Here is an 11,895-nt window from a genome sequence, read left to right on the forward strand (position 1 = left end):
AAATTTACCTGGAGGTAACTCTGCAAATAGCACTGCTGGGTGATTTGAAAAGTCATAATCAGTCGATCAATAATATAATAATACTCTTAGCAAAAAAGATTTTTTTTATTTACAATCTGTAGAAACTATGAGAATAGAAAGGTTCAGAACTTTTGTGAAACATCACAGCACAGTTGAAAAATATATGGCAAATAGAAGTCAAAACTGGATGGTGTTCTGAGACAGATGGGAGTGGTTGAGGGTAGCTGAAGGATGGGACTAAAAACAAACAAGAGATAACTATTGTAAAATATACTGTGTCCGTAAAATGTATATAGTATGTATAAACTGGAAGTAGAAGCCTAAAGTGTTGTTGGCCATAAGTTTACTCTAATTAGGGGAGGGGTGGTAGGGTTAGGAGAAAATAATAAAGGAAAATATCTAAAAACACATATATATACTGCTCAAAAAAATAAAGGGAACACTTAAACAACACATCCTAGATCTGAATGAAAGAAATAATCTTATTAAATACTTTTTTCTTTACATAGTTGAATGTGCTGACAACAAAATCACACAAAAATAATCAATGGAAATCCAATTTATCAACCCATGGAGGTCTGGATTTGGAGTCACACTCAAAATTAAAGTGGAAAACCACACTACAGGCTGATCCAACTTTGATGTAATGTCCTTAAAACAAGTCAAAATGAGGCTCAGTAGGGTGTGTGGCCTCCACGTGCCTGTATGACCTCCCTACAATGCCTGGGCATGCTCCTGATGAGGTGGCGGATGGTCTCCTGAGGGATCTCCTCCCAGACCTGGACTAAAGCATCCGCCAACTCCTGGACAGTCTGTGGTGCAACGTGACGTTGGTGGATGGAGCGAGACATGATGTCCCAGATGTGCTCAATTGGATTCAGGTCTGGGGAACGGGCGGGCCAATCCATAGCATCAATGCCTTCCCTCTTGCAGGAACTGCTGACACACTCCAGCCACATGAGGTCTAGCATTGTCTTGCATTAGGAGAAACCCAGGGCCAACCGCACCAGCATATGGTCTCACAAGGGGTCTGAGGATCTCATCTCGGTACCTAATGGCAGTCAGGCTACCTCTGGCGAGCACATGAAGGGCTGTGCGGCCCCCCAAAGAAATGCCACCCCACACCATGACTGACCCACCACCAAACCGGTCATGCTGGAGGATGTTGCAGGCAGCAGAACGTTCTCCACGGCGTCTCCAGACTCTGTCACGTCTGTCACGTGCTCAGTGTGAACCTGCTTTCATCTGTGAAGAGCACAGGGCGCCAGTGGCGAATTTGCCAATCTTGGTGTTCTCTGGCAAATGCCAAACGTCCTGCACGGTGTTGGGCTGTAAGCACAACCCCCACCTGTGGACGTCGGGCCCTCATACCACCCTCATGGAGTCTGTTTCTGACCGTTTGAGCAGACACATGCACATTTGTGGCCTGCTGGAAGTCATTTTGCAAGGCTCTGGCAGTGCTTCTCCTGCTCCTCCTTGCACAAAGGCGGAGGTAGCGGTCCTGCTGCTGGGTTGTTGCCCTCCTACGGCCTCCTCCACGTCTCCTGATGTACTGGCCTGTCTCCTGGTAGCGCCTCCATGCTCTGGACACTACGCTGACAGACACAGCAAACCTTCTTGCCACAGCTCGCATTGATGTGCCATCCTGGATGAGCTGCACTACCTGAGCCACTTGTGTGGGTTGTAGACTCCGTCTCATGCTACCACTAGAGTGAAAGCACCGCCAGCATTCAAAAGTGACCAAAACATCAGCCAGGAAGCATAGGAACTGAGAAGTGGTCTGTGGTCCCCACCTGCAGAACCACTCCTTTATTGGGGGTGTCTTGCTAATTGCTTATAATTTCCACCTGTTGTCTATTCCATTTGCACAACAGCATGTGAAATGTATTGTCAATCAGTGTTGCTTCCTAAGTGGACAGTTTGATTTCACAGAAGTGTGATTGACTTGGAGTTACATTGTGTTGTTTAAGTGTTCCCTTTATTTTTTTGAGCAGTGTATATATATTAGGTTTTTCTTTCATTTTACTATTTTCTACATTGTAGAATAATAGTGAATCATTCAAAACTATGAAATAACACACACGTAATTATGTAGTAACCAAAAAAGTGTTAAACAAATCAATATGTATTTTATATTTGAGATTCTTCAAAGTTTCTACATGTGTTATTTCATAGTTTTGATGTCTTCACTATTATTCTGCAATGTTGAAAATAGTAAAAAATGTGTTAAAACCTTTGACTGGTACTGTATATATATATATATATATTCACCCAAAAATATATATGTGGGATTAGAAATGTAGACAATTACATTGATGGAAGCCATAATCTATCTGCAATATTTAAGCTGATCTACCCCCTGAAAAAAAGTAAGAAAAAAAAGAACTCTGTGTTCTGTATTCGTAACATATAGGCTACATCCCAGGTGGGGGCGATAGGGGATTAACTGGATAAAAAAACTGTGTGCACTGCAGACCGCTGTGCGACAGACGTTGGGAATGCTTTATTTGCAGCGTGCCGCATCATGGGAGCAGGCAGCCAGGCGTTTTGATATGTAGGCGGACGTAGTGAGCAGCGACCTCAGGCTGCAGCAGCAGACGCGTGGGGTAGGGAGGGGAGACCGGGGGGAGAGTCGTCCTTAGCATGACCCAGTGAGCACCAGAGACTGGTTTGCGCTCTCCTCGCACACCCTCTGCTACGTAATCGCTGGGGAAAAAAGCAGGGCTGCGGCTGACACAGATGCCGCTGCTGCCAAGACGAGAGCGTGCAGCCATACGTATTTACGTAGCACTGCCTGGGTATGTATATCTGGGTCAGTAGAGAAAGGGTACTGTATTCTTGTCTGTCTCATTGCTGGTCGTTGATACCGTTTAACAACAAAAAATCTTGAATATCTACTTTTCTTTTCCCTCTCTTCCTCTCTCTCTGATTAGGATGGAAGCCCACAGCTGGTCACACCCTTGATTTGGATGGTTCTCTTTAACATTAACTATTCATTGGACAAATATCAAGCAGGCTCCCACTGAGCAAGGCAATACATATTAGTGGGGATTTTCAGCCTGCCAACTTATTTTTGTAGTGAGTTTCAGCACTGCGGGACATTTCTCTTTGGGTAAATGTATCTCCAGTGAGGCCCAATACCACACATACAGTACTGTACTACATGAAAATGTTGCTGTTCCAATTCACAGTTTTCAGTTATGCCTACTTAATCTAATTTAGCCCCCCCCCCCCAATTACACTGGACTTGTTACAGTGTAAAGCCATAATATAATGAATTACATGAAGATAATATAAGTTCACCGCAAAATGTACTTTAGTTTTACCAATCCAGTCTCCTACACCAGGGTTTTCCAAAGTCTGTCCTGGGGCCTCCCCTGGTGCACATTTTGGTTTTTGCCCTAACACTGCACAGCTGATTCAAAGAGCCAAAGTTTGATGAAACAACTGTGTAGGGCTAGGCAAAAAACTAAACATGCACCCAGGGGGGGCCCAGGACTGACTTTGGAAAACCCTGCCCTACTCCATCTCCATCATTTTAACACTGGTAGGACGGAGGATAACAATTGAAATTATAGTCAAAGCTACTTCAAATTTTATACCATCCCATTCTGGCTTACCTTATTCAATGTTGGCTTAGAAAAACAATAACATTGCAAATAGCTCCACCTCCTGGAATAAAAAGACATCCATACCAGAAGAATGAACCATACAGTTTACCTCAGCATGGCTTATTTTTAATAAACCTACCTCAGTATGGCTTATTCTTAATCAACCTACCTCAGCATGGCTTATTCTGAATCAACCTACCTCAGCATGGCTTATTCTTAATAAACCTACCTCAGTATTGCTTATTCTTAATCAACCTACCTCAGCATGGCTTATTCTTAATCAACCTACCTCAGCATGGCTTATTCTTAATAAACCTACCTCAGCATGGCTTATTCTTAATAAACCTACCTCGGCATGGCTTATTCTTAATAAACCTACCTCGGCATGGCTTATTCTTAATCAACCTACCTCAGCATGGCTTATTCTTAATCAACCTACCTCAGCATGGCTTATTCTTAATAAACCTACCTCAGCATGGCTTATTCTTAATAAACCTACCTCGGCATGGCTTATTCTTAATAAACCTACCTCGGCATGGCTTATTCTTAATAAACCTACCTCAGCATGGCTTATTCTTAATAAATCTACCTCAGCATGGCTTATTCTTAATAAACCTACCTCAGCATGGCTTATTCTTAATAAACCTACCTCAGCATGGCTTATTCTTAATAAACCTACCTCAGCATGGCTTATTCTTAATAAACCTACCTCAGCATGGCTTATTCTTAATAAACCTACCTCAGCATGGCTTATTCTTAATAAACCTACCTCAGCATGGTGGTATAAATACAACTGGATTGACAAATATTGCCATTTAATGATGTAAGGTTCAAATAATGACATTCAATCATATTAAATCATATTTCCCACAGACAAGTATTTTTTGCTGCGTAATGTCTATATTAAAAGACTTCTGAAATGGCATGTCAGTTATGATACATTGTTGAACGCAAATGCATCATGACTCAAGTTGAGTTTCTAGTAGATAGAACAACAATTGTACAGAAGTGAAAAATCAGGTGGCAGTGTTCTCCATTGGCAATGGATTTCCACACTTCTAATAACAAGCATGTCACAAACAAATGTATTGTCCAACTGTAAAACGTGGTAAATTTAGTATTGTGGTTGATTTCAATGGCTAACAGTTAGTTGCAGTTTTCCATTAGCTTGACAATGACTACTGAAAATCTGTTTCTTACCTGCAAAAGCACTGGTCTGAAACTAAATACATTTTCTTGCCAAAGTATTCACGAAAGTAAGATATAATAAATAAATTAACTAATAATACTAATCAACTAATCATCATATTACAGCAATTAACGATGGCAAAAGGCTTATACCCTATTACAGAATTCATAAGGGTCCTTGTCATTACTGAAAACATAAGAGAAGCAAAACAATCATTTATAATTCACCATCCCCTCATTGACTGTTCTTTGATGTATAGTTGCATATAAAAACCTGTACATCCAGATTTGAGTATAGACCTACAAGATAAGAGGAAGATTAGCAGAGGAAGAAAAGTTAAAAGGTTGACTAAAGTCTCGTTTAAAGGGGAACCGTACCAAGTTCTTGTGGTATCTTCACCCTATATCGTTGTCATTGTACACCTGAAAAATTTTAACCCGTAATTTTTTTTGAAAAAGTACAACTATGCATTGAAAGTTACTTACTTTAGAAAAAAACTGCCATCTCAAGCAAATTGTGAATGAACCTGTATCATGTGTATTTTTAAAACCCATTTAAATTGTCACTGTCTTTCACTCATAGCTTAAAAGACTGAGGTAATGTTTACTAAATCCTGAATGACAGCACACATGCCTTTTTCATTTGGAAAACCAACATATAAAGAAACCCACCCCAAAAAACTGAGCAGAATATTAACCTGGATTACTCCATATTTTGTAATTTAAGACTAACAAATAATTTGAACACATATAGAAACTGTTTTGTAGAACCAAAGCACTGGTTCCATTTAAAACATAATCCAAAAACAGATGGCACTGATTTAAGTAATATTCACAAAACTGTGAGATTTAAAAAAAATGTTTTGTCAGTACATCAAAGAAAAAACATTGGGAAATTCCCTTCAACCTGGACACAATTTCACGATTTAAAAACGGTTCAAAGTTATTACATAACCTACAAGAAAAAGATGACGATTTACCAAATCGAAATGTCTTGGATTTAGTTAAGATAGCAAGGTAAAATATTACTAAAATGTCCCAGAAAAACAAAAAGTATTTTCAACAAAGGTAATGTAAGATATATATATATATATATATATATATACTGAACAAAAAATATAAACCCAACAGGCAACAATTTCAATGTTTTTACTGAGTTACAGTACATTTAAGGAAATCAGTCAATTCATTCATTAGGTCCTAATCTATGGATTTCACATGACTGGGCAGCCATGGGTAGAACCTGGGAGGGCATAGGCCCAGCCACTGGGGAGCCAGGCCCAGCCACTGGGGAGCCAGGCCCAGCCAATCAGAAGTACTTTTCCCCACAAGAGAAAAGGGTTTTATTACAGACAGAAATACTGCTCAGTTTCATCAACTGTCTGGGTGGCTGGTCTCAGACGATCGTGCAGGTGAAGAAGCCAGATGTGGAGGTCCTGGGCTGGCGTGGTTACACGCGGTCTGTGGTTGTGAGGCCGGTTGAACGTACTGCCAAATTCTCTAAAACGAGGTGGCTTCTGGTCGAGAAATGAACATTCAATTATCAGCCAACAGCTCTGGTGGACATTCTTGCAATTAGCATGTCAATTGCACGCTCCCTCAAAACTTGAGACATCTGTGGCATTGTGTTGTGTGATAAAACTGCACATTTTAGTGCCCTTTTATTTTCCCCAGCACAAGGTGCACCTGTGTAATGATCATGCTGTTTAATCAGCTTCTTGATATGCCACACCTATCAGATGATGGATTATCTTGGCAAAAGAGAAATGGTCACTAACAGGGATGTCAATAAATTTGCCAAAAATTTGAAAGAATAAGCCAGTTTTGCGCCCCCTCTCAGGCTTGTGCGGTGGAAGAGATCTTTGTGCGCTATACTCAGCCTTGTCTCAGGGTAGTACGTTGGTTGTCTGTTTATCTCTCTAGTGTTGGTGGGCTGTGCTTTGGCAAAGTGGGTGGGGTTATATCCTGGCTGGTTGGCCCTGTCCGGGGGTATCGTCGGACAGGCCCACAGTGTCCCCCGACCCCCTGGTCTCAACCTCCAGCAGTATCTATGCTGCAATAGTCTATGTGCCGGGGGGGGGGGGGTCTATGTGCCGGGCTAAGGTCACTATTTCGTATCTGGTCAAATTCTCCTGTCTTATCTGGTGTCCTGTGTGAACTTAAGTATGCTCCCATCTCTCTCTCTCTCTGAGGACCTGAGCCCTAGGACCATGACTCAGGACTACCTGGCCTGATGACTCCTGGCTGTCCCCAGTCCACCTGGTCGTGCTGCTGATCCAGTTTCAACCCTGGTTATGGAACTCTGACCTGTTCACCGGACGTGCTACCTTGTCCCGGACCTGCTGTTTTCGACCCTCTCCCTCACCTGCTGTTGCGACCTCTGAACGAGCCATGAAAAGCCAACTGACATTAACTCCTGAGGTGCTGACCTGTTGCACCCTCTACAACCACTGTGATTATTATTTGACCCTGCTCGTCATCTATGAACATTTGAACATCTTGTTGAACAATCTGACCTTAATGGCCATGTACTCTTATAATCTCCACCCGGCACAGCCAGAAGAGAACTGGCCACCCCTCAGAGCCTGGTTCCTCCCTAGGTCCCTGCCTTTCTAGGGAGTTTTTCCTAGCCACCATGCTTCTACATGTGCATTGCTTGCTGTTTGGCATTTTAGGCTGGGTTTCTGTATAAGCACTTTGTAACATCTGCTGATTTAAAAAGGGCTTTATAAACAACATTTGATTTGATGATTTGTGCATATGGAAAATTTCAGGGATCTTTTATTTCCGCTCATGAAACATGGGACCAACACTTTACATGTTGCGTTTATATTTTTGTTCAGTATATTATCCCTTGCTAAAATTATTTGGCATCATACATCTTCTCACTTCTTTGTGCCTGGTTGGTCCACACAGTATAACACCAAAACACTTGGTACATTTCACCTGTGTTTTCCATCTCTTCTGTAGGCAAACAATGAGAATTCTGTGGGAGCAAAACACAATGTCATAATTAAGAAAACATGATTAGTGTGCACATTTCCTCACTGACTATATAAAGAGGAAATCAAGGTCAAAAGTCATTTAATTTGTATTAGGCTAATTTATATTAAATTCAGAGGAAAGAACTTGGGATGTTAAACATTTAATAATAATAACAATAATAATAATAATTCAGGACACACAAGTAACAAATGCCTTTACAATTAGAAAATGTACTCATTCTACCCATCCTTGTCATCATCACTCACCTGGATCTTTGAAATCACTGATCTTCTGATTCTGACTGTGATTGCTTGAAACATTGAGGCTCTGCCGTGGTTTCATTGTCATTCGTTTCATCTTCATCATTGTTATTTTCATCATCTTTGTTGTCAATGTCGTTTTCTTCATCATCCCCTTTCTCTTTCACTTCCATCTCCCCCTCACTGTCACCATGTGTCTCCTCTTTACCATCACTGAAAGGGTCAAGGCCCTTCTCTTCCCTCCTGCTGATCTCCGCAAACCAGTCCCGCACCTGCTCATAGCTCATACTGGACTTGGCCACCAGTTCATCCAAATCTTTCTCATTTAAGAACTTATGCTTGAGGTAGTGCTCCTTTAAAATATCTTTACCCGTCTTGACTTTGATGGTAGGGGGTGTTTGTTTGCAGGGGTATGGCCGCCTCGTCCTCCTGGACCAACCACGAAAGCGTTTCCGTGGCTTCTTCTTAAGTTCACCTCCGTTCATTGCCTCGTTAACCTTCCCACTCTGGTACAAGTAGTACCACTTCAGGTTGCTGTTCTTGCAGGCATACCGGGTGTCTCCAAACCAGTTGACAATGTAGGTTCTGGGTAACCCGCTCTCCTTGGCCATCTTGTCGTACTCTTCAGCAGAGGGCCACTGGGTACGAACAAAGGCGCGTTTCAGAACGTGGAGCTGTTCTGGGGTTTTCTTCATTATCTTCCGGCCGCTGGATGGCGTCCGAGCTTCTTGCCCAGAGGAAGGCACTTTGACCATTTCACTCTCTAGCTCCTCTGTGCCATCAGAGTCCACTGGCATTTTTCTCCTCTCAGAGAACCAGGCGTCCACCTCTCGCCTGGTCAGTTTAGTCTCCATCCTCAACCTACTTAGCTCCTCATCGCCAGGCGTGTCAGACTTCTGGTAGCTGGCCTCCAAAAGCAGAAGCTGCTCCGGAGTCTTTTCCTTGAACTTCTGAGGTGTGAAGTCAGGAAAGGCGTGGCGGAACTTGATTCGTGGATCATAGATGGGCCCTTGGGTTGTGAGAGAGGATTCACTGGCTTCGTCGCTGGAGTCGATCACAATGGCTGTGCTGCTGCTGCCGTCGTTACTGTTGGCGTTGACTGAAATGTCATTTAAGGCAAGGCCTTGGTGGTCCTTTGAGTTGCGTTGGTTGTAACGTGTGTCGCTGAACCACTTCTTTATTGCTCTTTTGGTGAGGTTAGTGACCTTCATCAGCCGAGAGATTTCTGCCTCAGTGGCAAACTGTCTCCTTAAGTAACTGGCCTTCAGCTCTGCTAGCTGCTCCTTGGATTTTTTGGGTCGCGCTCCCAGGGAATCGGTACTGAGTGGAGAAGCAGTTTCAGAGGTGGAGGGTTCTGGCACCTTACTGACACTGGTTCTGGGGTTGGGGACCCCAGCGACAGCTAACGTGATGGGTGAGGCCACAGGGACAGCGTTGCCACCCCCTACATGAGTCAAAACCATCCCTGGTTGCCCTACAATCTGACAAGTCTGAAAGATGGACTGCAGGCCATTGGCTGCCGTAGCAAAATTGGCTGGGATGACAGTGATGGTCTGTGGCACCGCCTGCACTGAGCCGTTGAACTTCTTCCTCCTGGCCTCCTCCACCTCCTCCGGGGTCCAGCTCACACCGTGCTTCAGCCGCTGGGCAGAGAACCACACCTTTATCTGCTCCTCTGTGAACTTGGTTTGTGCTGCTAGACCCATGATCTCTGACACAGATGGGTAAGGGAACCTATTATAGGCGCTGACCAGCAGGACATTATTGTCCATGGCCCCATTGTACGTGGGGATACTACTGACCGGGATGAGGAGCTGGGTCTGGGAGGTCTGCTGATTCTGTAAGGCAGACAGAACTTGAGCCAATGTCCCTGGAGGGAGCATTGTGGTGGAGTTGGTGGTCTTTATTTGGAGCACGTTTGGGCTGTTGACCATTATGCTTTGCTGAATAGGTTGAATGGTCAGAGGGGTCGACACAGCCACTACAGTGGGGGTGAGAGGAGGGGGGGGCACCTCCTCTGTCTCTTCTTCCCCATCACTCTCCACTTTAATGACACTGTAATCTGCCATTTTGTGCGACCCTGTAAACTTCTTGGCCTCAGCCCTACTCTTGAGCTTCATGATTGGGGTCTTGCTTAGGGCAATACCCTTACAGGATGTGTCCTCATCCTCCTCAACAAAACTGCCATCAAAGGTCAAGTCATTGACTCTCTGCTCAAAGATGGTTTGATTGTTGCTCTTCACCATGGTCCTGGTGAAACCGTCTTCTCCAGGGTGGTGGCGTGCATTATGCTCCAACAATGCATCATACCTCTTGGTGTGAAAGTCACATTCAACACACACATAAGATGAGTTTAGAACTATATTTGGGTGCTCAGTGTCCACATGCAAGGTAAACATATTGAGCTGTGATGTCTGGAAGCTGCAGTACTTGCACTCGTAACCTCCTTCTGCCGTACTCGAGTCCATCGTTTTAATGAAGTGGTCCATGGCCTGTGTGTCTTCCTCACTCGGGTTGCTTTCAGTTGAGTTTTCCACAGGACAGTTAGCTGCCCCCTCGTCGGTCTGTTCGTCTCCCTCTGTAACGACCTCCATGTCAGGGTCTGAATTCACCATTTCAATGGGAGGAAACATGCAAGGCGTTGTTGTTTTTCTTCTGCTCGCCATTGTGTCTTATTGGCGCTTGTGTTGAATATATAGATTTTTTTTTAATCAAGATTTTAGTTCAGCCCTTATTGATCCATGCAGATTACTTCAGGAGTTCAAACTTGAAAGTTGACTTATCCTTAAATCCTGCAAGAGATAGATCCATATTATATGCACATAATTGAGAGAAACATTCAAGGTCTAAACATGAATGCCTATCAACTAGAATATTTAACAGGGGGGCCTCTACTGCAGTGTACTTTAACGGTTTGTTCTAGGTATGGTGGGACATGTATAGAAAGTTTCACTTCACTAATACATTTGCAAGTCGCTACATTGTTTCCACTGCCAATACTAAAAACTCTCACAACTGAAGTCATCAAATAGCGCAAGCGCTCCACAGAAACACCCTTAATGAGTGGCTGTTTATATGCATTCTAGCCCAAAGCAAAATGATTTGAGAAAACTGCAGGACAATACATTTTATTCCTAAATCGATGTAGTATTACTAATGCAGAAGCATTAGTAATACTACATCGATTTAGGAATAAAATGTATTGTCCTGCAGTTTTCTCAAATCATTTTGCTATCGTTTCGTATCGTTTCATTAGTCTGCTAACTACCAGTTTGTTTACCAACTTGTCAGTCAGTCACACTGCAAATAATATTCATCCGTCACTTGTCCCTTGTGCCGGTCACGAGTGTACGGTATTTTTCTGTTTTGGGGGGGATGGGAGTATTTAGCAAAAAGTGGGAAATGATAGTCAAATCTTATTCATTTGAACTATTACGTGTGTAAAACTAACTTCACGTGGTGTTCATTTTATTACCTACCCGTGCAGAGAACTGTCGCTTACAAGCATCTTGCAACAACCAGTTCGCTTCCAATCTGACTGCTGATGCGCCGTCTTCCGCCTTTCCCCAGTCGTTCCCTCCCCAACAAATACACTGTCGACTCCGGCAGTGGCCCACAGGAGCAACGAGTCCATCTGTTGTTAACATAGACGCAGAGCAGAATAGTGAATGTGCCGAGATTCGGTTGGTTTTTCACTCCCTTTCCCTACAAAACATCACCTTGTTTGGTTTGTTCATACATTTAAACCGGCCTAAATGTAGACACCGATGGTTCAGCGAATCTAACGATAGTCATTTTTTATTTCCTTCTTCCTCTTCTTCGGTGGGGTT

At 43.3% G+C, this 11,895-nt stretch overlaps 1 protein-coding gene across 1 annotated transcript; it reads right to left on the reverse strand.

The window, feature by feature from the left end:
• Window positions 1-7,583: 7,583 nt before the first annotated feature.
• On the reverse strand, window positions 7,584-11,895 carry LOC115175885 (zinc fingers and homeoboxes protein 1-like). Its single transcript, XM_029735496.1, has 3 exons — window positions 11,545-11,895; window positions 8,072-10,857; window positions 7,584-7,806 (listed from the first exon to the last, which is right to left on the reverse strand). The coding sequence occupies exon 2, from the start codon at window positions 10,729-10,731 to the stop codon at window positions 8,086-8,088; it is 2,646 nt and encodes an 881-aa protein (XP_029591356.1). The 5' UTR covers window positions 10,732-10,857; window positions 11,545-11,895; the 3' UTR covers window positions 7,584-7,806; window positions 8,072-8,085.

This window comes from Salmo trutta, chromosome 36 (assembly GCF_901001165.1).
Source record: "Salmo trutta chromosome 36, fSalTru1.1, whole genome shotgun sequence".
NCBI lineage: Eukaryota > Metazoa > Chordata > Actinopteri > Salmoniformes > Salmonidae > Salmo > Salmo trutta.

What these genes read in the sequence shown, in the direction of transcription:
- LOC115175885 (XM_029735496.1), bottom strand. Translation starts at nt 10,731, where the DNA reads ATGGCGAGCAGAAGAAAAACAACAACGCCTTGCATGTTTCCTCCCATT.